The 25,423-nt window shown below is 40.5% G+C and overlaps 1 protein-coding gene across 5 annotated transcripts in view; it reads right to left on the bottom strand.

The window, feature by feature from the left end:
- Positions 1-263: 263 nt before the first annotated feature.
- Positions 264-25,423, bottom strand: part of actn1 (actinin, alpha 1) — a 76,893-nt gene continuing 51,733 nt past the window's right edge. The window contains exons 6-22 of one of the 5 annotated variants that reach the window (XM_038285137.1): positions 23,261-23,339; positions 22,946-23,027; positions 21,477-21,562; positions 16,717-16,809; positions 14,679-14,909; positions 13,067-13,214; positions 12,824-12,974; positions 12,603-12,711; positions 10,189-10,329; positions 9,566-9,748; positions 9,305-9,439; positions 8,981-9,160; positions 6,822-6,968; positions 2,389-2,469; positions 2,009-2,074; positions 1,594-1,752; positions 264-720 (exon numbers count right to left, since the gene is read on the bottom strand). In XM_038285137.1, the coding sequence (XP_038141065.1) occupies positions 562-720; positions 1,594-1,752; positions 2,009-2,074; positions 2,389-2,469; positions 6,822-6,968; positions 8,981-9,160; positions 9,305-9,439; positions 9,566-9,748; positions 10,189-10,329; positions 12,603-12,711; positions 12,824-12,974; positions 13,067-13,214; positions 14,679-14,909; positions 16,717-16,809; positions 21,477-21,562; positions 22,946-23,027; positions 23,261-23,339 (2,230 nt within the window). In that variant the 3' untranslated portion in view covers positions 264-561. Of the gene's footprint in view, positions 721-1,593; positions 1,753-2,008; positions 2,075-2,388; positions 2,470-6,821; positions 6,969-8,980; positions 9,161-9,304; positions 9,440-9,565; positions 9,749-10,188; positions 10,330-12,602; positions 12,712-12,823; positions 12,975-13,066; positions 13,215-14,678; positions 14,910-16,716; positions 16,810-20,497; positions 20,584-21,476; positions 21,563-22,945; positions 23,028-23,260; positions 23,340-25,423 lie in introns of all 5 variants that reach the window. The other 4 variants (XM_038285138.1, XM_038285141.1, XM_038285139.1 and 1 more) reach the window with 4 other exon arrangements.

Below are 25,423 nucleotides of genomic sequence, written 5' to 3'. Positions count from 1 at the left end.
TATGGGGACCAGTTGTTGGTCCCCATAAGTACCTATGAGTCCCCGAAATGTAGCATATTCCTAGGAAATTGTCCCCACCAGTTATTAAAGACATGGCCACACATTACACACACACATACTCTACACGAAAAATTGACGACAGACTTTTTTTTTTTTTTTTTTCTTTATTACAATTTTTTTCTCTTATTTCCACCAGGTGAAGAAAAATACTTTTTTGTTCAGTATAATAAAATATGTTAACTTTATTCATTTTTCTGAAGAAAATCAATGACGAGGGAAAAAAAAAAATAAACGCATTGCATCTCTCCCTCTTTGTAAACCTGGAGAGTCACTGCTTTGCATGGAAAAGCAAGCAACAGAGAGAGCAAGGGAGGTGTGAAGAAGCTGGTAGGGGAAGCATGAGGACACAGAACATACGGACAAAAAGATAAGGCTTGGAAAATACAAAATAAAATAAAATAAAATGAGCACAGCTGGACAGGAGAGTGGTGATGGTCGGAGCACGTGGCGGTGAACAGAGCGGGGAAGGGTGGATCCGGGGCAGGACGGGTGACAGAGTGTTCAGAGGTCGCTCTCTCCATATAGAGCCGTGGAGAAGGACATGTAGTCGAGGGCCCCGGGCACCGCGTCAGGGCCGGTGTAAGGGGCCATGCGGGCGATGCAGTAATCGGCCTGGTCCGGAGGCAGCTCTCGGCGCAGCTCGTCAGCTAAGATATAGTTCTGCAGAGAGTCCACAATACAAGTTTTAGTTTCGTTATGACAGCTGTAGCAAAGCAACGCAGCGGAGTAAATGAAGACAAGAAAATCAGATCCAGAGGCAAACATTTGGTTATAACTGTGTCATCCATCTATAAAGTGTTATCAAATATAGTATTAATACCAACACTCTGATAACAGCGGATGAAATCTAATGCAACCAAAGGCCTCCTGTGTCCACAATCTAATCCAAGTTTGAGTTCTTTTTAAGGCTGAAATAATTAATTGGATTAATTGTGATTAATCAATTATCAAAATAATTGTCAACTAATTTAGTAATTGATTAATCGTTAACTAGAGCATAGAGACTCTAAAACCTGCCTTTAGCTGACAGATCGACCCACTTACAGCAGTAATTATACTAAGATTGTAAAAAATATTGAAACATTTTGTATTTAAGATTAAAAAAATGTTTTCTGACAATATGCTCTATTCAGAATTCCTCAAGTGGAAAAGTTTCAGTTTCGCCAGGTTTAATTTAGTAAAATATCTTCTTTAAAGAACCTTTTTTTATACGATTATTAATCGATTAATTGAAAAAAATAATCAACAGACTGATCGATTTGCAAAATAATCATTAGTTGTTTTTACATTAAGATTGTGCATAATTAGAGTATCGAAAGTCCCCAAAGACTTGTTATTTAACAGATTATTTCTCTATAAATAAACCATGACTCATTTCTCAGGTAGCTTAAAAAAAAACAAATATTAAGAAGGGACTTTTTTTTTTTAAGTACTGTGTTTAGTTTTTTCCTACGGTGCTGCAGAGAAGTCTCGGTTATTTATTGAAACTGCAGGTTTATTTTGTGTTTTTTAACCAGATCAGCGATGCCGTACCTTGTCCCCAGCAAGAACCTTGAAGGACGCCATGACCTGGTCCGCCGTGTCCGTGTCGGCCGTCTCACGGGACATGAAGTCTATGAAGGCCTGGAAGGTGACGATGCCCATTCTGTTGGGATCCACTACGCTCATGATGCGGGAGAACTCGTTTTCCCCCTGGTGGCCAGAGAGAGGTTGCAGTCAACAACCTAACACACCCATTGTAATCAAAGGCACAAGATAGCTAAACATTCACACATTGAAGAGATTTTCATGCATTTAAAAAAACAAAAACTAAACATCTGATCCAAACAGCGTGAGATTGCCCATCTTTTATCGTTTTAAATCTCATTTCATTAACATCTGTTACCAACTCCAAGCGGTCTGGGCACATACAAACACGTTCATACTTGAAGAGAGCTCGTGGCTTTACCAGGTTGTAACCCATGGAGATAAGGCAGGTTTTGAAGTCCTCTGCATCCATGATTCCTGTTCTCTTCTACAAGGTCAGTGACAGACAAACAAAACCAACAGGAGAGGAGAAACACAGAAGAGGCAGGAGGAAAGGAAAGAACGGGAAATCAGGAGGAGAAGAAAGGTTTAGTGAAAAGATTTTAAGCAAGAAATCCACAACAATGCATGTTGTGAAAGTTGCAAGGAGTGGAAAATAATGAAGAAGGTAAGGAACGGAAAAGTAAAGGGAAGAAAATAGATGGAGGGATAAAAGAAGAAAGTACAAGAGAGGAAAAAAACACAAAGAAAAAAAAGCATCAGTTAAACCCTTACTGAGGGAGTGTGGCTACGGTAGAATACCTGCGCGTCGTTGGCGATATCGAAGCCCAGGCTGATCAGGCAGGCCTTGAACTCCTCTGCGCCTAGAGTGCCCGAGTGGTCCTGTGGTGTGTGGAGGCATCGTGGGGGGGCACAGGCCATGCAGCAACACATACAGCCCAATCAGTGATGGCGAGGGACGGGGGAGCGTGGAGGAGGGTGAGGTGGATGGAGGAGGGTGGTGTAGGAAGTGCATCATGCACAGGGAGGAGGAAAAGAAGGTGAAGGTGAAGGGAGAGGGCCATGCATAAGAGACAGGAAACAGAGAACACAGTGCATCTGGATTAGGACCGGGCAGGTGAACACATGGTGGCAGCTGGGCTGCCATGCTGGGGGAGGCATTCAGAGGCGTTAATGTGCAGTGGGCAGGCAGATTAAAGGGCCTCTAGTTGGGCTTATTCATGTCCTCAAATTCACATAAGTATGGCAGCAAACTCTGCGAGCTAAAAAAGGAAAATATTGTTCTTTTTTTTCTATAAAACAGAGACACCAAAAAAAACAGCTCTAAAGAGAAGCTAACATTTTAATTTCAGTGTATGTAAACAGAGTATGGAATATTCAAGTTAATGCTCCTTAATTTACTTTAAATTTGCTTCACAAGATAAATAAATAAATAAATAAATAAATAAGGAATCTAAATGATCAGCCTTCATGGAAAAAGTTAATCCGATTTTTAAACACTGGAGCAGATCTTCGTCCTCAAAGGAGAGCAAAGCTGGTTGTGTTGTCTGATCCTGGAATAATGGAGTTTGGTCTAACGATGATCAGATTAATGAGTTTAGTTAAAGAATTGAGTCTGAATTCTCCTTTAACCCATAACCTTCATCATGCCAGGTACGAGATAAATAGATAGAGCAGGAGATATTATGTAATTTAAATCCATTTATCGTCCCAGATCAGGGAAATTCATTCTCTGCTTCCTAACCCATCCTGTTGGGGAGCAGTGTGGGGTTAAGGGTCTTGCTCAGGAACCCAGAGTGCAGGCTGTGGGGATCCAACCGGCTACTTGCAACCCTCTCAGAGCAGAAGCTGCTCTAACCACTAGGCCAACACTCCCAGTCACTTGAAGTAACTTGGAACACTGGAAGTTTAGATATCAGGGTTCCTACAGCATAAGGCGAGTTAAATTCAAGACTTTTTAATGCCACTTGAAATAAAAATTTAAGACCAAATTCACAACAAGAAAAACCTGCTTGCGACGACTTAACCCAAAGGTTTATTTTAACATAAACCACTGCACTAATGTTTCAAATGTTGAAAAGCTTCCCATACAGGAAGAAAGCTAAAAACACACAAATGACAGATATATTTTAACAATTATTTAACTGAATTCACAAACTTTGTTTTAGCAGGGAACAAAACTAATCAGTTTTAAAGCCCCAACATAACCAGTGCTAAGTCTTTTTAGCAGCTATTTTTCTTTGTATGGTTTTCTTAGTCTGTTTGATTTGGTGATAAGTGGAGGCGTTGCAGAGACAAGGGTGGAACTAAACTGAGAAATACCGGCTGTTTCTCTGTAACTCCATTTTGACGCTTTGTATTTCGTGCTTCGCATGTGCGACTCCACTGCCTTAATTCCCATCGTTCTGAGCTTGAATGACTTCTTGCACTAAATCCACTGAGCCTCATGGATGTTCCCTGGTTTTAGCCGTGGAGGAAACTCTTGGCTGGAGACAATTTTGGTTACATTTACACTTGATTATATTTTCCAGATAAAAAGTTAAAGGTGCATCTCCCAAATGTCCCGGCCGCAACAACGCTTTATTGGTTCCGCTATCGGGACGGAATTTTATTTTTTTTTTTTTATAATAAAAAAAAATTGCCAATTTTAATGTTTTATTTAGATTACAAAAATGAATCGTAATAAAAATAATCCTGTTTATGATGTTTTAAACATTAAGACCTACGAAAGACTGACTTAAGAAATTTTAATACCAATTAAGGCCTTAGTTTTATTTTGAAGGATTCAATGCCTTTTAAGACTTTTTAAGGACCCGCGGGAACCCTGGATAGAAGGTAGCTGAAAATCTCCATTCTGCCAGTTTCACTTATTGTTTGTGTACTTTTGTAGGATCCTTTCTGTTCTGTGACTTGGGGAAAAAAATGACGTATTGGATGGATTGTGGCAAATCAAAATGAATGCTCCTGATTTTCCAGCTAACTGAAGCGCTCAGCCTCAGCTACGGTCAGGAGGTCTGGATCAATCGCTTCAAGGCTGAGGTTCTACAAACAGGTTAACATTTTGCTTTAAGACATTTAAACTTTATATTAAATATCCACTGATTTGTTCTTTATTACTCGTTACTGTAGTCTTTTTTTTTCATGAGCTTTTAATCTGGATGATATTTAGATGACAAATAAAACATTTTTGAGGACTTTATCCTACAGGTGCTGGTCATAAAATTAGAATATCATGAAAAAGTAGATTGATTTCAGTAATTCCATTTAAAAAGTGAAACTTGTATATTATATTCATACATTACATACAAACTCATATATTTCAGATGTTTATTTGGTTTAATTTTGATGATTACAAATGACAACAAATGAAAATCTCAAATTCATCATATCAGAAAATTAGAATATTACTGAAGACCAATAAAAACAAAGGATTTATAGAAATGTTGGCCAACTGAAAAGTATGAACATGAAAAGTATGAGCATGTACAGCACTCAGTATTTAGTTGGGCCTCCTTTGGCCTGTATTACTGCAGCAATGCGGCGTGGCATGGAGTCGATCAGTCTGTGGCACTGCTCAGGTGTTATGATAGCCCAGGTTGCTCTAATAGTGGCTTTTAGCTCTTCTGAATTGTTGGGTCTGGTGTATTGCATCTTCTTCTTCACAATACCCCATAGATTTTCTATGGGGTTAAGGTCAGGAGAGTTTGCTGGCCAATTAAGAACAGGGATACCATGGTCCTTCAACCAGGTACTGGTAGCTTTGGCACTGTGTGCAGGTGCCAAGTCCTGTTGGAAAATGAAATCTGCATCTCCAAAAAGTTGGTCAGCTGCAGGAAGCATGAAGTGCTCTAAAACTTCCTGGTATGTGGCTGCGTTGACCCTGGACCTCAGAAAACACAATGGACCAACACCAGCAGATGACATGGCACCCCAAACCATCACTGACTGTGGAAACTTTACACTGGACTTCAAGCAACGTGGATGAAGTGCCTCTCTTCTTTTCCTCCAGACTCTGGGACCTTGATTTCCAAAGGAAATGCAAAATTTACTTTCATCAGAGAACATGACTTTGGACCACTCACCAGCAGTCCAGTCCTGTTTCTCTTTAGACGCTTCTGACGCTGTCTGTGGTTCAAGAGTGGCTTGACACAAGGAATGCGACAGCAGAAACCCATGTCTTTCATACGTCTGTGTGTGGTGGTTCTTGAAGCACTCACTCCAGCTGCAGTCCACTCTTTGTGAATCTCCCCCACATTTTTGAATGGGTTTTGTTTCACAATCCTCTCCAGGGTGCGGTTATCTCTCTTGCTTGTACACTTTTTTCGACCACATCTTTTCCTTCCCTTCGCCTCTCTATTAATGTGCTTGGACACTGAGCTCTGTGAACAGCCAGCCTCTTTAGCGATGACCTTTTGTGTCTTGCCCTCCTTGTGCAAGGTGTCGATGGTCGTCTTTTGGACAACTGTCAAGTCAGCAGTCTTCCCCATGATTGTGTAGCCTATAGAACTAGACTGAAAGACCATTTAAAGGCTTTTGCAGGTGGTTTGAGTTAATTAGCTGATTAGAGTGTGGCACCAGGGGCCATCAATTTTGAACCTTTTCACAATATTCTAATTTTCTGATATGATGAATTTGAGATTTTCATTTGTTGTCATTTGTAATAATCAAAATTAAACAAAATAAACATCTGAAATATATGAGTTTGTATGTAATGTATGAATATAATATACAAGTTTCACTTTTTAAATGGAATTACTGAAATCAATCTACTTTTTCATGATATTCTAATTTTATGACCAGCACCTGTACATCCTCCCATCTGTGACCTTGGCTCCTCACATGGCTGTTTGGAGGTTATTTTGGGCACATCAGATGAGAAGCAGAGCGCGGCGACTAGATCGTGTTTCTGGTCTAGGGACCTTGGGATACCTTAGAGTGGCGAGAGGGATGTCTTGGTTTTCATGCTTTATCTGCCACCCTGTGACCTGATCCTGGAAGGATGGATGGGCGCTAAGAAAAAACTAGAGTTGGCAAATACTAATATATTGTGGTGTTTCAGATGCAGTCGCTCTAGAATTCAGCTGCAAAAAGTATCTACAAAAGGTGACTTAATATTCAGGAAAACATTCACAGAGAAATAATTAAGTTTTAAATGTCAGTAACCAAATACGTTTCTAATGTTTAAGTATCTGAGAATGACATGGTGCTTGCTCTAACCGTGTCCAAGTACTGACCCTGTCGAAGTGGTTGAAGGAGGCTCGGAACTCGTTCAGCTGGTCCTGGCTGATGCCCTTGGCGTCTCGTGTCAGGATCTGGTTCTCGATTTCATTGATGGTGCGGGCGATGGTGGTGAGTAGCTGCTCCCAGCCCACACGGATGTGCTGCACAAAGAGGACACAGATGATGAAGGGGTCTGAGAGGCTAGGATCCATATCAGCAGGGTATAACGCTACGTTCACAGCGCACAGGTCGAAGCAGCAGGTTAACTTGCAAAATCTATGGTTGATGCACATCGGAAAAAAAATGCATCAAAATGCGCTTCACAAACAGCAAAAAATAAAAATTAACTTTAGCTGCTGGATGCGCCTCATCAACCAATGAGAGAAGCTGATCTGGGAGCTGGCAGGGAGTCAGACGCAGCACTGCTGATGCAGAGCGCTATGATCACTCCTCTGAAACAGTTTATTAACGCCTAAATTAACTTCAAATGTAGAAACCTGCCGGCAGAATATGTTGGCTTTTATTATCCTGCTGCCTGCAGTTTGTAGCACAGACCTGAAAAACGCTAACATCTACTTCCAGCCGCCACCAACAGTAGCAGAACACCTCCAGCTGCTGCTGGGATTCCCAGTGACAGCACACCGCCAGTATGGGGGGGTCTGAGCGGCTCCAACAGTTAAATAATATTTTAATGCAGGATCATAATCTTGATGAACTGACTGTATGGACGATGTTTTCAGGTAGACTTTCTCACATAAAAATATATTAGAAGTAATTTTTACCCGCTGATCACAGCAAATAAAGCAAAGCTGCTCTCTGCCTTTGAACTCAGGCCAACAGAAGCATCAGATGCATCTGGACTCACTTTACTGGACGCGCTTCAGGAGAATCAAAGATGCTCTTGAGGCGCGTCCTACGTTAATGTGTATAAAAATGAAGCAGCAGGCACTTTTTTGCTGCCCAAAGCGTGTGTGGTGTGAACGTAGCATTAGCTATTTGACTGATTAGGGGCAGATATACATGATAAATCAAACTATAGTTCTATTTCTACTCCAGCTGTGCTTCCACTTCTCTCTCTGATTAGTTATATAGTAGGGATGGGATGTTAGATATACAACAAGTTCAACAAACTGAAACCTTTAATTGTGCATTGTGTTTAATGTGATAGACTAACAGAAAATAGCCTATAATGGTGAAGAAGAAGAAGAAGAAGAAGAAGAAAACTAATGCCATAATACATCACTTCAGTTTTGAATCCATAAAAAGGTCAAATGTTTTTTGGTGTTTTTGAATTTATTCTTCTTGAATCACCAATATCTGCTGCTTTAAGAATCGACCTCCAACAATTTTAATGCATCAAAACATTTATAATCTAGCTGTGGGTTAAGCGTTGTTCTGCTGAAGGGGAATATTTCACCCCAGTTTCATTTTTTTTCCAACCTCTAACAGGTTTTTGTTTTGCTTGATTCCTTTTCCCATAAAATATGATAAAATTCTCCCTCCCTACTAAACAGCACCCCCACAGCATAATCCTGCCGCTACCCTGTTTCACACTTTGGTTGTTATGTTTGGGGTGAGGGGTAGTGTCAACGTTTGCACCACACAGTTGTGCCAGTAGGCCTAAAAGTTCTAATTTGGTCTCCTCTCATCATAACCTCCTTTATGCGGCTCATTGCAGCGTCCACATGGGAAATTTTCTTCTTGCCATTTGCTAATTATGATGATATACGACACTTTATCCATCCATCCATCCATCCATCCATCCATCCATCCATCCATCCTGTTGTGTCAATCGTATACACCCCAAATTAAATATTACATATTCTGGTTAATCAATACCTTTCCACGGCACCAAATTCAGTTATAAAGTCACTTATTTTATATCAAGGAAAATAAGTTTGGATGCTTAATTAGTTCAAGCCTAAAAACCAGAATGTTTATGGGCCATTTTCTTCCTTCCAGTTCTCTGGAAGCTGGAGGTGAACAATAAGGTACAATAACCTGGATTTTAACTCCTTAAATAACCTAACCTGCACTATTGTGCTGCATGACAAACCTCAGCTCTCTGAAACATAATAAAACATAATAAAAAAAGAACTATTGCAGTAAACAAATACTAAAGTGGAAATAAGTATAAGGAAAACTTTAGTTTTTCCTTTTTTTGTGCGTTTACCTCCATTGTGTAGTTGGTGTGTTTGTTGTCAAAGATGAGAGCTTCCTGAATGAGCTGGTGGTCTCCCTCCAGCTGGTCGATCTTTGGCTTGTAGTTGATGATGCTCTTCTCGTACTGGCGAAGGTGCGTCAGTTGGTCCTCAAGGGTGCCGTGCATTTCGATTGAGATCCTGCCGATTTCCTGCCCAGACGCAAAAACGATGCAATAAATAATTAACCTGTATGGCTTTTTACATCATCAGCTAAAGATTCTTTCCTAAACACGTTTACTTTGTCATCAATCTGCAATAAAAAAAGAAGGTAATTGAGAGGTAAAGTTGGCAACCTCCATCTTGTTCTGGATCCAGGGCCCAATGACGTTGGCCTGTGTGGCAAACTGCCTGCGCAGACGCTCGTTGTTCTGCTGCCGGGCGTGTTCCTCGATCAGAGCCTGGTCGCGCTGAGGAACCAGCTGCCTCACCTGCAGATTATACGCCAATGATAGAAAAGCCAAAACGATTCATAAAAAGACAGAATAACTTCCTGCTTAGAATAAAAGATGGGTGATAAATCTCTCCATCTCATGTGAAAGAAGAAATGCCGTCACCTTGTCCCATTTAGCATTGATCTCCTGTGGGTTGATGGTTGTGTAGGGGTTGGTGCCAGCCATATTCACATGATAGGTCTGAACTATCTTGGCTATCTCATTGTGAATGCCCAAGATAGACTGCCGCTCTTTGTCGGCCTCTGGCAGTGTGGCTTTGAACTGCTCATGGGCTGTGCTCAGTCCCTGACAAAGGAAGGAGATACATGCAAATAAAATCTCTTAGTAAAAGAAAAGACTGTCTTCTAAACAAAAATTAAAGAAAATAAGTTCAAAACCCGTCAAGTTCAAGTTTGTCCAAATCTTCATCTCTAAGCTGAATCCAAGTCAACTAGAGTCTTTGTCGACTCCAAATCAGAAGCTGAACATCTTTGTACAAAGCCAGGAATCAATTGTGTCGCAGCTTCAAGTCGTACCTCAAACGTTTCAAGGTAAATTCCAAATTAACTCTGAAACTTTCACCTCAAGTCCAACTAAAACCCTAAAACGTTCCCCAATGTTGGGCCTCCATTCTGTGAGGCTGGGTCCAAATCAAGTCTTTCACAGTCTGATGAACACTTTTTATCTCTTGTTCACATTAAATAAGTTCTCATTTGTTTAAGCTCGGTTTCTTCTCCCTTGCTCACCTGGATTTCTTCAATTGTGTGAACAATGAAGGTGTCCTGCAGGTCCTCCATGGCGCCCTCCATCCAGTTGTTGAATGGAGCTGCTCTTTTGGCAAATTCAAGGTAAAGCTGGTCGATGGTTTCCAGCAGCTTCTCTGTTCTCTGTTGGACAATCAATTGTACAGATTTTAGCTGACACTGCCGTCTTTCATAAAGCTTCAAATAATTCCAACAATGCTTCATTTGTTTCCTATGAATCACCAGTTACACTCTGGTAGCGCTCTACAGATAAAATAAATGATCATCATCTAACTATGGTTGGTTAAAGCGCGAATGGGGAAACACCTTGGGCAGAAACGCCACAAATTGATATCAGAACCATTTGGATCCCATCAGAGACATGAGAGACTAAAAGAAAGGGCATGTAGCGTACCAACCCTCTCAGCTGAAACAACGGCTAACAAAAAGACAATCTTTTATGAGACCAACTTCAGGTCGCTTGCAGAAAAGGGTTTGAAAGAAGAAACAGCAGAATGTGTCCAAAACCAAAAGCAGATCCCAATCAGGCACTCGGGGAGCGAGTGGTGGACACATCCTAAAAACACCACGCAAAAAAAGGGAGACCAGACTATGGCCCCCACCGAATGGTCATCAACTGAAGCACGATGACATGAGATTGCTGCCACATACACCTAAACGATCGAAGCACCTGAGGGCCACGTGCACAGCACACAGCTGCAGGGTATTTACATGTTTGGTGAACTCTGATTGACCCCATAGACTGCAAACAGCTCTGAGTTGCCACACAGAGCCCCCAGTCTGTGGCATATGTGCTGACCACCTCTCTGTGACACACCACTACTTCCATGGGAAGACCCTTGAACAAGTAAGTCCTGTCTCGCTATGGGGCCAGGGCATGAAGGCGTATCAATGTCACTGTGAGGCTGCAAGGCCTGTGCAGGATGAGGTCCAGGAGAAAGCTATTGAGCAAACTTTGAAAAGGGCGCAGAGAGAGCAAACCCAGCGGCACAACACAGGTGACCAAAGTCAGTTCGCCTAGCATCTGCAGGAAGGTGACATAGGGACACCCCCCTGAATAGTAGGGGTGCAAATCACATCCATCATAGCAATTCGATTCAGTATCGATTTCCTGACCCAACGGTTCGATTATTTTAAATACTCTAGAATACACCACCATACGATTCGATTCGATTAATTGGTTCATTTTTTTTAAAAACCTTACAGGCTAGACAATGTTTCAAATTTGAAATAAATCAATGAAAGCTGTAATATCGTTATGCTTTTTATTTGAGAAATGAGAAAAAACAGCAAATAACAGAAGTAGAAAAGTTTTACTCATCCTATATCTATTTAAACCTCATTCACTGAAAAATAATAATGCCCCTGCGTTATAGATTCTGATAGGCCTTGCATCAAAAAATACTGCACAATATCAGTGCAATGAGTGCAATGCAATACCTCAGCTGTCAAATGGAAGGACCTTTAGCTACTGATGGAGTCGCCTCACATTCTTTGGCACAACAATAAATGTTGAGTAGTAGCATCTGTTGCCACATAGGGTCTACAGCCTCTATTGGGCCTTGATCAGGATGGAGGAAAGCTCCTTGTCCAGGACCTGGGACCCCTAAAGGGGATGCAGAGACCGTGGTCTGAGGGGGCGACCTGCCCAGAGGGGGGGAGGTCTGAATCATCATCAGGGCAAATCAGGGCCAACCGAGCCACCCTGAGTGCGTGGGGCACCAAACTGCAGGCCATGAAGGAATTTTCAGACACACACAAGGCAAGGCAGGAAGGCAGAAGGTCACATCCATCATCTGCATGAAGAGTCCATGACGCTGCACTCCACACAGGTATGGGAGGCATCCATGTCAAAGTTCACGGGGCTCAACCAATTCAGATAGGAATAGAAAATAGGCTGACAGCATACTGTACATTCCTTGCAAATCCTGTAAGATCAACCTGTTGCAGCCCAAGGAGGGTTGAAATGACCACGGCTCCAGCCAGAAGTGACATGGCGTCCAGCAACGAGGACCAAGGAAAAACTCAAAAGCTGATGCCATACCAGGCGAACGGCATGCGAGAGGAACAGAGCGCTGGATGATTGCAGCATATATAGCCTCTGAGTGGTCATCCAGCGTGTCACAGGTGCGACTCTGTGCAGTTTGAGTAATTATATCAACAAAGTGAACATTCAGTGGTTACAGCAGCACCCTCTGGTGGTCAGTAGGCAGAAATAGAAAACCAACCTTTAATGACTTTCAGGCCAGCAGGGATTAAAACTACGTATATCTTTAGACCTGGTATTTTCTAGCAGCAGAGTGAGTTATTTCAGAATAAAGAGACATTTAACTCAATATTTCCAGAACTTTTGTTCAGACAAGGTGATTCTCAGAAACCCGTCTGTCCTACATCACCTGCAGTGCCTCGGTGCGTTTCATGGTCATAGCTCCCAGTGCGTCCCACTGATCGCAGATCCGCTGGCAGCGAGCATTTACGCTGGGGGAGTCATAGTAGTCCAGCTCACTGCAAAACAAAAAGAAATGGATTTCTCCTCATATTCAGCACACAATAGCCTTTTATGCACATTGATCATTTTATTTCCATGTTCCCGCCTCCCTCGTTTATTAGATCTTACTTTAACTCCTGCGCAATAGCTGCAATTTGCTCGACACGATCCTGGTGAGCTGCCAGGTCGCTCTCAAAGGCCTCGTGTTTCTTCAGCAGAGCTTTGATCTCTGACAGGGAGGCAGTCTCGTAGTCCCGCTTCTGCAGCAATTCCTCTTTGCCTGCTCAGAAAACAGTCAATGAACCAAAAAAAATCCTTGAATTGAATATCTAAGGAAGTGAACTTTCTGCAGCACTTTTCAAGATCCGCTACCTTCGGTCCAGGCTTCGTGGATCGCCGCTTTCTGACGGAATTTTTCCGCCAGATGGTCGAGTCGCTCCAGCCGGCGAATCTCATTGAGAAGCCACTCTTCGTAGCCCTTTTCTGCTCCCTCTAGATTTCCCCAAGCGTTGTTGATGTCCTGCACAAAGCCCAATATTTAGAACCTTATGGGAAATAACTTTCTGCTTAATAATTGCAGAAACTCCTTTTAAATACATATTTTACAGAAAAACAAACCTGTTCTTAAAACAAATACCATTACTTAACGCTAAAATTAGATAATTTAGTTGTGATTTATATTTTACCAGCAGGCAGTAACCTGCCAGCTTCTTTAGTCAGTAATAAAAAGCTCCAATATCAAAAGCATATCAGAAATCCAACACCAGCTCACACCAATTACACTAAATCAGAAATCAATCTTTAAACAGTCAACATGTTAAAATTTGCTTATTTTCACAGACTGATTATATGTGAAAAGGAGATGCAGAGATGCACAAAGAACCACATTTCTCCAGTGATGGAAACACTTCACATGTTCTGATCTCAGTTGGAGTTTCTCACAGCCTGAATTAAAGCCCTTTACAGAATAAATTATCCTTCTGTTTCTGTATTTAACCAAATAAAATATGATGTCTAGGATTGTAGAATAACATTAGCAGTAACTCCTATAAAGGTTTTTAGACTGAACTTCTTTATTCAAGTTGCAGTCCTGTCGTAATTTTAATTATTAGCCAATGCTAACTGAAGATACTAACATTTATAGATTACTGGGAAGATATTCTCAGGATAAAATCACAAGTTCAAACAAATCTGTCGAGTATTTCTTCATCAGTGAAGAAAGTGGATCCATATTGCCCTCATTTTGGATCCAAATCATATTTTGATGGATTTAATGCTGGACAGCCAACAGAAGGTCGTTTAACCTTTATATCCCTTATTAATGCAGAGACAGTGAAGCAGAAAGAAATGCAGAAAAATATTTATAAGCTAAACTATTTTAAATTTTACATTGCTTTAATATTACACCACTATCGATGGGCTGACAGGCCCAAACAAAAAACATCACATCCAACAAATCATGGGCTGCATTCAGTACTGATGGTAGGTTGGTTCTGCACCATGGCAGCCCGCTGCTCCCCAAAGGGTTAAATGCACAATTAATGTCTCCATTGGGAGATTAATAAAGTTCAATTTATTTTGATCTAACATCAACTAAGACAGACTAAAGTTAGCCAGAGTTTAAGTCTCCTGTATGTGTTTAAACATGAGGTCAGAGGAAACATAGAAACTGAAGCTAAAAGGAGACTTTATTTACTACAACTAGTCGAGACACGTCTGCAGGTTATTTCGGCTGCAAGAAAGACAAACTTTCTGTAGATAATATTTAAGCTGCTGTTTTATGGTTTTAACCTTTGCCTGATGTGGACAGTTTTCCATGATCTAGGGAAAATATTTGTATAAACACATACAACTCTAATGTTGGCCAGCAAAGCACTAGTAAATGTTTATAAAAAATGTTTTGCACAGAACTTGATTGGCTCTCAAACAGAGAGGACTTTTAGCATTTTTGTATTTCATCCTTTCTAAAACTACTGGGACATACCGAGACCATCCTTCCCTCTGAGGGCATGAAGGCGGGCCGGTTGCTGAGCCTCAGTTTGGTCTGTAGGGTGTTGAAATTGATCTCCAGCTGGCATTTCTCCTGCACTTTGGGCGGCTTGTGGAGCCGGCGGTAATCCCTGAAGTCCTCCAGTTTCTGCTGCATCCCCTGCATGGTGTTCTCAGGCAATCGGTTTTCCAGCCAGGGGATGGTGCGACGGATCCACTCCAGCAGCTGAGGGGTCAATGGTTCGCTCATTAAACGATTGCAGGACAGAGATGGAGGATCAAGTTTAGAGAAGAATCAGTGTGAGCCGCGGTTCTTAGAGGATTGTAGTACAACCAATAAAATGAGGTGAGATTTATGTAGATGAGGGAAAACAACAGGAGAATTTGAACTTATGTCAGCTAATGTACATGTAAAAACATTTAACCATAATTTAAGTTTTTGCAAGTTCTATCACACAGTTTAAGATAGACTAAATCAGGGGTCTTCAACGTTTTCCAGGCCAAGGACCCCCAAATCGATGGTGAGATGGAGCAGGGACCCCCCAATTACAAATATTGTATGAAATAGTGTTCTATCAAACTGGTCCTATAGTCACTCTATTACAGATGGAGTAATGTAACTAAAGTAATCCCTCTCTGGGATTATTAAAGTATTTCTGATTCCTGGTTGATGGGACAGGTGTTGTGAATGAAACGGTGCCCAGCTTGAAAGAGCTCCTGTGTGTCACTAAATGTGTGCATTGATCATGGGCGGTTCTAGACAGGGGCCAACGAGGGCCAGTGCCCCTGTAGATCATGTCCTGGCCCCTGTTATGGCCCTTGTACTGAAGACATAATATTCAAAGAAATTCTAATGATGATCTGCGCTGGAACAGACATGATTACTTATAGGCCCTTGGGAACTATTTTATCTTTTTTCTATTCAAATTCTGTTTTACTAATTATTTAAAAACAATAAAGTTATAGCTTCAGTGGTGTTGAGATAGCGTCCCAGTTTTCATCTGCTAAATGTTATTTTTTTCAAAACAAATTCCTCTAATTTTTAATCGCAGAATTTATCAATTTTTCTCGAGTTCTAATTTAGATTTTAGAAAAAAAAACGTAATTTTAACCCAAATTAAGTCAAAAATATGTAAAATTTCAAATTTATGAACGTCTTTTGATCTAACAAGAAAAAGAATTTTAATAATTAAACCTAATTGAATAGAAATTTCATTTCATGCAGCTATCTTAATATATTTGAATCCCTTGCCCTGTTTTTTATTTTTTGCTTTTCTGGGCCCCCATGAAAACACGCTGGCCCCCTCGTGGCCCCCTCATACATTTGGTCTAGAACCGCCACTGGCAGTGATATCTGACAGACATCTTCTGCCCCCATTTATCTGTTTACTACAGAGTGATGAATTCATGTTAATGTGGATTTAAAGACATTTCATTTAGTGGAAAAAAAAGAAGTCTAATCAACCAAAACTTTCGTGACCCCCATGCAGTACCAACGAGGACCCCCTAGGGGTCAATCAATTTAAAAACCATTTCACTTTTTTTTTTTTTCTCACAGCGGCCCTAATCCTCTTCCGTAGATATCAGAGTAAAGCATCCCACACTTTTCTTATTTCAATGTGTATTTTATTTTATTTTTTTGCAGATTTTCTTCCTTTCCAGTCATCCACTACGAGATGCCTTTCTTTCATAGAATAATTCTAAATACATTAAAGATTGTTAAGCCTTTTGAAAGCCACTCTTTTAATAATAGTTTCTGTTCACTGATAGATTTGGAGAAGCTAAAGAAACTTATTCTACGGCAACTAAATCAGTTGAAACAGTTTAAAAATGTGCAATAAAAAAAAAGTTACGATTTTATATCAATCACCACGACGTTGTACCATTCAGACTTTGTCTGATTGGCTACATGTTTATTATCTGCATCTAAGTGAAGAAATGAGGGAAGAGGGATTTGCTCAGAGAGGGACACAAATAAGCGTTTCTGAGAAGATATCAGGGGCAAATAAAGAGAGAAAATGGGGGTTGCTCACGTCGCTGGCCAGCTTCTCATAGTCCTCCATCAGCTGCTCATTCTCCTGGTTAACAGCCAGCACCTTGCAGATCCTGTTGGCCGCCGTCTCTGCCTACAAGCCGAGGGTGAAGCAGAAACACTGTCAGTTACTGGGTTTAGAAAACCTGAGCCTCCATCTGCAGAATGCTCAGCAAAGTTAAACTGATACCATTTGTGTTTCCACATTTAGCTGCAGTGATTTATCCGCACCACCCACAGTCAATTCCCAAGAGTCACACAATTAAACAGCAAATGCCCTAAAACTGATAGAATGAGGAAAACTCTCAGTTTGTGTCTCATTAAGAATGTCTCCAAAAACTATTTCGATTTAATCGCCCGAGGCTGAATAAGCTGCTGGAAATAAGTTTAGAGGTCCCGGCATATAGAACATGTTACATCCTTCTGATTGAGAGATTTGGCTTAGGAAACTAAGGCAGAGATAAAGAAAAAAAAGTGGAATTGATCAAATTAACAATTAAAAAGAGTCTAAGCAAAACAATTGTTTTATTTAGATTTTAAAGTGGGAGAAAAACCACGTAAAAACCAAATAGTTTAAAAGCTGTCTGGATTTGCGTAGCGATTTGAGAGGAGCGGCTACAGCATCATGTTGCGTGAAGCTATTGATGTAACAGCAATCTCTAATGAGCAAAAATATGGGGATAGAGGAATGAAACAAATGCCTTTAATAATGAGGGGAAATTCAAAGCCAGTTCCTGCGGTCGGCTGCTCAAACAGTAGGAGGTATAGGAGGTTTGTTCTCTCCACTGTCACCGCATGCTTTACATGGATGAGGAAGTGCTGTCCAATCAATGACCTCATGCAACATTGTTCCACAAATCTTTATTATAGACGAGTAAATAAATTCAGGGTATGGAATGGATCAAACTTTATTGGATCTGATCGAAAATACATCGTTCATTGGATTGATTTCAACTTAATATAGAATCTATAGAACCTTATTTAATCCCTTAAAATGGTAATGATGGAAATTTAGAGCTAAATGAATAAACTGAATTGAATTTTGCAATGAGATGCAGGCATAGAGACATAAGCAGCAGTGAGATCAGCATGCAAAGTTTGGAAGGAAAGGAAGCTGGTGTGGCTGAGGAATGAAAGCTTCATGATCACATTCAAGTTCCGTCGTCTGCTTTAAAATAAAAGGAAACCAACTGGACCAAAAGAGGACATGGGCAGATAAACTACTTCAAAACTCCTCTAGCAGCGTTTCACAGCTCAGAGACCTGCGTCCCACATAAGGGGCTGCCTCTTTGGTCCAAACATCTGAGGGGAAACTTGGCAGAGGCAAAGATTCCCTCTCAGTGCTCAAAGGAGCTGCCTTAAAAGGGGAAGCCAGGTTGTGATTCTGTGTTTGTAAAAGTCTGGACCTCCTTTATGTTGCATTTTGTTCTGACATCAGAGTCAGCGGGCAGGAGACCAAAATAAGAACTGCTGTTTATTTAGGAAGCCGATACGCCTGTAAGTCCAAACTCAATGACAAATACATGGACATTCAAGAGGACATTAACAAATGCATGCAAGACTGAATTATTTCCCTTTTCTTAGAATTTAAAAATACATATTCTTACAGTGCTAAATGTTACCCAGACAACATAAAGCCTAAGTTCTCTAGTTTCAGCATAAAGCTGCATTACTTTATTCTAAAATGAGAATATGGATGTAAAGCAAACATTTTTAACATTACAAAACACAAAATTGAAAAAGAAATTCCCAAAACAGCCCTTAAAAATTTAAAAGAGTGCAACTTCAGGAAATGAAAACACTATTTAGTAAAAACACAATATGAGCCAATCCAATAATGCCAGTTGGATGGAGTTTATGGGGAAATTTCTGCCCAGCGGCAGCAAACTAAGGTGTCAGAGAGGAGGAGGAGGAGCGCCTCCTCCTCCTCCCTGTTTTTATGTGAAATCTATGCCAGCGCTGTAATTGAGTGTGGCAGCAAACAGCGGCATACAGATCCAGGCTTCTCAGGAGAGCCGCTTGTCCTATTAGGAGAAGGATCCCCAGAGAGAACAGGAGATGTAGCAGGATCCCCTGAGTGGTGATCAGCTTTTATTACTCTACAGAGATCCTAGGTGGATTCAGCCCGTCTTTGCTATAACGCTTTACAGGCTGGTTCTTTCAGCTACTGACAGAAACAGATAAGGGGTTATTAAAGGGGGGAAATTTCAACTAAAGCTGCTAAAGTTTAAACTTGCTCCCCAAGGGGGTTAAAAGCAGAGAGTTCATTTTGTTGCACCGTACTTGAGACATTGTAAAAGTTTTTAAAAAAATGAAATAACATAAAATTATAAGTTCATGAAGTCCCGCCACATGAGGCTGTAGGAACTTCATTTCCTAAAATAAAAAAATGTAACGACTTTAGGTTCTTATCGTAAACTCAAAGCAAACAGATTGGCCGTTTCGTTTTTACACTTTCTCCCTCCATCTCTCACTAAGCTGCAAAACACTAACTAGAGCATTGATTTATTGGTAATTTTCAGGGATTAAATGCATTTATCATGGGATTAGAAAACCCACAGGCTTTTTCCTCTGTAAGGTTCTTAAACTTTTGCAACTAGAATACAGCTCAGACCTCGTCCCAATTAGAAACTGAAGCTTTAACACAGATCTGCATTTTCACTTGCTTTTCTTCTGCTTGTTTGTGGTCGAAAATTTATTTTTATTGTTTTACAAATGTTTTTACTTTTATTTTTCTGAATTTATCCAATGCATGTAAAGCACTTTGAATCGTCCACGTACTGAATTCTGCTATGCAAATTAAATAGCCTTGCCTGCTAATAAAACCGAGCCAGTAAGGATTACTGTGTTCCTACATACTTTTATACCCTACTGTTCCAGTGTTTCTGGATTTTTATTTCTACAATTTTATGACATTTTGAGTACAGCTGGGCATAATGTGTAGGTTTCACAAATAATAAAATAAAACAAGTTCAGTATTTGGCCATTTTTCACCACCTCTGTGTCTGTCTAACTGGGATCAGTTCTAGAAGTTATAGATCTGGTCAAATAAAGGTGAACGCAGAATCCAGTCTGTTCACATTGGTAACTTTATTAAAACGCAGTTTTAGGCCCAGATTTAGGATAATAGATTCAAGTGAACTTTAATTTTAAGGTTTCTAGAAACCCACCATTAAACAAACAAACAAAAAAAACATCTTCTCTTCTTGTTAGCCTCAGTGCATTAACTCTGCAAGGCACTGCTGAGCAAAACATTTAAATCAAGGTTTAATTTAGCCATTCAAATATAAGACAAATTATATGAAAATATGAAAAAACTACCAATAAACTATTTATCAGGTGTGATATTTCATCTATTTCGAAAATGGGTAAAAAAGGAGCAGAAATGTCTGGAAAAATGGAAAATCAAACCCTGTAAAGCAACAGGACAGTAAAGCTCTGGCATGTTGAAATAGTCTGACTAATTAATCTGAATTAGTTCCCATTTCATTTTTAATTAAGGAAGTTACTTTTTAAATTATAATCCCACCCTAGAATAAAACATAAAAACAATCCATCAATAAAACTTGGAGAAAATAAAGAAATAAATATATACCTATCAGTCATGGCCACAATAGCTGCGTTCCAACATCTATAACTGCTTCGATTCAGCAACATAAAAACAACTGAAGCTGTATTGTTTGTGGCAACAGAGCTATATAATACACAGACTGTGTTCCTGTAAACTGGTTTAACAGGTATTTGACGACGGTCTTTCTTGGTTGTTTTGGTTTAATTCTCACCTTCTGTTTGCCTGAGAATGCGTGGTAGTAACATGACACATAAGTCATGACGGCCTTCTCATCTGGCCTCAAGGTGCTAATGATATCTGCCCAAAGAACAGAGGGAAGGGAGAGAGGACAGACAGGAGAAAAATGCAGAGTAAAAGTGTGCAGAGAACAAAAAGGAGCCAGCAGGGGGCGCAATTATGAGTCACAAGAGTCCTCCAGTCCACTTGAAGTAACCCCTTAAAAAACTGGATGGAGTAAAAGAGGCGGTGATTTTATAGGGACGTTTATGTCACTTAAAGCGACTCGGCCTGTTTTCAGAAACTCTGATCTGAAAAGTCTGACTCCTTCCAGATAAAATGTGCTTTTCTGCACTTGTTGATTATAAAGTTACTTTGTTTTTGTTGACTTGCTTAAAAACACTTGAACTGAAAAGACTGACGGGCCTCCAGGATGAACCGGCAGCACCAATCATGTTTATTAGATGAGCTGGAGGACAGACGCTGAATCTGGACGGTAAAATTAACTGGAAGTTAATTGTTTTGACTTGGAAATGCCAGTTTTCATTTCACTCAGTGACCCCCTCCCGATTTCAGCCGTCACTCTGAAGACTACACAGATCTGTCTGTCCCGTCTCTCTATGTCCTTATAACAATCAGTCTCCATCATTCCAATCAGAAGAGCTTCACTGAACCCAGAATGGAACCTGATTGAGGGGCCTTCAGCGGCGAAACCACAAGCTGGTCTGGAGGCACGCTTGTACTCGTTGCCCCTAACAACACAGATGTTGTCCCATCATGCATTTGTGGTGCGGTGAACCATGCGGAAAGTAAAGGAGCGCTGAGCACTGCAGAGAGAAGAGTTCTGTTAAGAGACACACACCCGCGCGCACACACACACACACACACACACACGCACACGCACACGCACACGCAGACAGGTGGGAAAAAAGGGGAGGTGGGAGATGAGGGTGAGGACTCTGCATCCAGGATACCTTTTGGGCGCCTGAGAAGGCGTGGTAGAAGCTAGAGACGTAGGTCATGATGGCCTTCTCATCCGGACGGGCAGTGCCCACAATGTCTGCGGGGGAGAGAGGAGGTCAGGGGTGGGGGGGTGATGTGGAGCATGAAGGGTCATGAAGGAGACAAAGTTGGTAAATCCAGTAGGCGGACGTAGAGCTCTTCACATAACTCGTGTTTGACTGAAGAACAAACGGGCCAGATGTGGATATCAGTCAACCTCTGCAGCCCTTTCACACAGAAACACCGATCCGTTCTCTGCAGCTCCTCACAAGAGCAAACCTTACTTGGAGATGCAGGATGACGTCAACGAGGCTTCATTTATTTGCACAAAAAGAAGTGCCTGTTTACATTCTGCAGAAAATAACCTCACTGTGTGCACAGCTGCAACATGGAACCCAAAAATACTCTTAAAGAAAGAGACAGGTTCTAAACACAGTTACTACAAAAATGTCCCTTTTTTTCCTTAAGTTTAGGCGTATTTTACGTAAAACACGCAACTGTAAAATGAAAATGAAAACAATTCATGTTTTGCAATATATTTTTCTAAAGGAAATTTAAAATAAATTGCCCTGCATTTGTATTCAACCCCTTGGACTCGAATAAATTAAATAAAGTCCAACATAAACTACTTTATTTAGAGATTGCAAGAGACAACCTGTCAACAGGCCTAAACTGTTTGCAGTTTACAAAAAGGCACCGATATTGCTATGTGTGATGGAAAAGCAACACCCTGGACACCCTACCTGCACTGTGGAACATGGGAGTGGCAGCATCATGCTATGGGGATGCTTTTCTTTAGCTGATCTGATCAAAGATACAATGCATGGAGCTAAATACAGGGAAGTCTAGGAAGACGACATGCTAGAGGCTCCAAAAGACGTTCCACTGGTGGAGGTTTACCTTCTAGCATCATAAAGACATCTACAGCTGCCACACTACGCTGAATTAGTTCAGATGAAAGCATGTATGTGGGGTAAAAATGGCTTCTTAATTTAAGACTTCAATCGTTATAAGATTGGATGACAGGACTTGAAAAGCTGTTGACATAAAATCCAAGAAAATATACTAAAGTTAACGGTTAAAATATGATAACATGTAAAACTAATGATGGGGGGTATGAATACTTTAGCAAGGTAGGTTAGCCATCTAAAGGTTTAGCCCCGCGCACAACGTTTTCCATCCAGTCTTTGCTCAGTCAACTTTAGTTTTGAGTGGAAACCATTTAGATCCAGCTGGCCTGGATCTGGAGTAACCGTGTAATTACACTTGGCCCATTTGCATGCTTCTGCAAAGCATCATAAATCAGGTAAAGCTGCCAGATTTCTCCCCCCCCCCCCAGCAGCATTGCCTGCTGCACAGCTCCTCAGGGAGGGTATGTTTAGCTTTTATAAGAAATTAAAAGTTTAAATGTTTTCTTATTTTGACATTCATGCCTGCTCACCTTCTGCATCCAACATTTTGGGGATGTCCAGGTACTTCTCTGCTACGTCAAAGGCAGTGTTCAGGTTGGTCATGGGGTCGTCCTGTCAACAGCAAACCATAGTGACGCTTTAAACCAAAAACTCTACTCTAATAATTCAACATATCTATTAGCTTAATAACTAAGAATTACTTACCAATATGCAGTTAAAAAAATCTAAATAATAAAATGCTTCCAGGTTTTTCACAGTTTTGTTAAAAAAAAAAAGGACTACCTACTGTAGTCCCCTCGGCTCTTTCTTTATAACTAATAGTTTAATTAAATGGACCGGCTCACCTTGCGCAGTTTTCCATAGTCTATGAGTTCCGGACGGTGTCGATGAATGAGCGCACAGAAGCCCAGGCCATCTTTCCAGCTGAAAGAGCAGAGAAAGGGAAATGTTAAATAATGTTTAATGCAAGGAGGCCGCTGTCGTCTGCTGGGCCCCTGGCAGCGCAGAGCCGGACAGAAAGAGACTGAACAAACTGGTGAGAAAGGCCGTTCCTGTCCTAGGCTGCACTCTGGACTGGCTGAGAGAAGGGAGCTGACCAAGCCTCCATCCATCATGGAGAACACCTTCCACCCTCTGCAGCAGACTGGAGAGGAGCTGAGCAGCTCCTTTAGTCAAAGACTTTTACAGCCTGTTAGTAAAAAGGAGAGCTACTGCAGGTCATTCATTCCTGCTGCAACCAGACTCTACAATGAGACGCTACAACCACAATAAGTTTTTCAATGTATAATGTGCAAATTGATACCCTGTGCAATAACCTGTTTCTCTATATTTGACACCCAGAGCAATAACTATATATATACTATATAAATATCCACCTATATAAATACCCTGTACAATAATCCCACTATTAAAAACCAGCTGTCATATGTGGACGCAGTGTATGGATCGTATATAACCCATTATCCTTTTTCTTCCTTTGGCACCTCCTTCTTCTCCTTTGACTATTTGATGTATTTCACTCCACTGTGAGATCTATAAAGTCAATCAATCTAAACCATCCTAATTACTTCAAGTGTTTAAGTGGTGAATTGAGTTTTTCCATGACATATATATCAGAAAACTTCAGTTTTCTGATATATATTTTTATCTTCTGCTAAAGTTGAGAAAGTTCCAAACCTTTAGTGTAGGAACAGAAAAGCTAAAGCTAAATGCATTGGGCTTCTGGTGTAGATTTAAGAGCAGGGATGTTGGAAGGACCTGTTTCATCAGTGATTCCTGTATTTGCATCATTATAGTGGTACTTTATATACATGGTGCCGTTTTTGTAATCTGTATCCATACTTTCTTCCCAAACAGCCAGTTGGTTATGATTAATAATCACAGGAAGTTTTCCTGTACACTGTTACTACATGCATGCACAGTTTAGGCGACAGTCCTGTTGCTATAAGGTTGTGTTCTGTTAAGTTAAAGAAAATGTAATGATGCACAAGGCTGGATTATGTTGGACTAATCTGAATGAAACAGAATCACCAATTGCATTATTTTATAACTAGGATTAAACTACTATATATGACATTTACTGAATCTGTTAATACACATTTATATTTAGGTAATTCAATCTAATCATGAACTTTTTTGGTTTTGTAAAAGCTGTGAGAGAAAAACAGCTTTAGTGTAGAAGGGCTAAAGTTAGAAACGTTCAGTTTTTGAGAAGTTAATAAATACGGCAATGGTTTATTTAGGCTGCGAGAGAGAGGAAGAATCTTGGCTGATAACAGGAAGGCTGGATAAAGGCTGGTTCGTCCTTCTGACGTTTCCATCTCCCACACAGAACACATTGGATTAGGAAAAGTTGGCTTAGATACAGTTTTCCTCCAAAAGGCATTTATTTTAATAACCTGTTCTGATGGCTTCTCATAACAGGTCAAGGATTAGTTCAGATGTTTTGAAACAATTTCCCATCGATTTATCCTCAGTAATGAACACCATAGATCCAGTAGAGCACTGGGACCTTGTTGTTAAGGTTCATTTATATAGTTGGAGGTTATCTAGTTAACCAGACAATGCTGCATCAGTCTGGCTAATAAGAATCCATTAGGATCATTAAAAAAAAAAAAAAGACCAGAAAATCAGAGGAAAGCAACACCTTTGTTGCTGCTGGTTGCAGAACATCTAAACTTTTATCCTCCCTTCTTAGAAACCGGTTAATTGTAGTAGATTTATGAGGCCATCAGCTCAAAGGAAACTCCAAATAAAAACCCTCATTCTGTTTGGCCCAACAAAATGGTACCAATACTAACACCCTACTGCATAATAATGGACTATTCTATCTACTAACATTGACTTGTATGTAGTGGTATTAAATAGCCGACGTCTGTTAAAACAGAGGGAGATAGTATGACATGTTTCCACCATAGTTAATGGAACCATTACCGAGAAAACCCAAAACAGTCCTTAAAAAAGGAATCAAATCTGTCACTTAATTCCATTAATCTACCAGGAATCCT

The sequence above is a fragment of the Cyprinodon tularosa genome, unplaced genomic scaffold (genome assembly GCF_016077235.1).
Source record: "Cyprinodon tularosa strain WSP-4 unplaced genomic scaffold, ASM1607723v1 ctg207, whole genome shotgun sequence".
Taxonomy (NCBI): domain Eukaryota; kingdom Metazoa; phylum Chordata; class Actinopteri; order Cyprinodontiformes; family Cyprinodontidae; genus Cyprinodon; species Cyprinodon tularosa.
The sequence above is the reverse complement of the archived record's forward strand: the minus strand, read 5'-3'. Positions and strand labels throughout refer to the sequence as shown.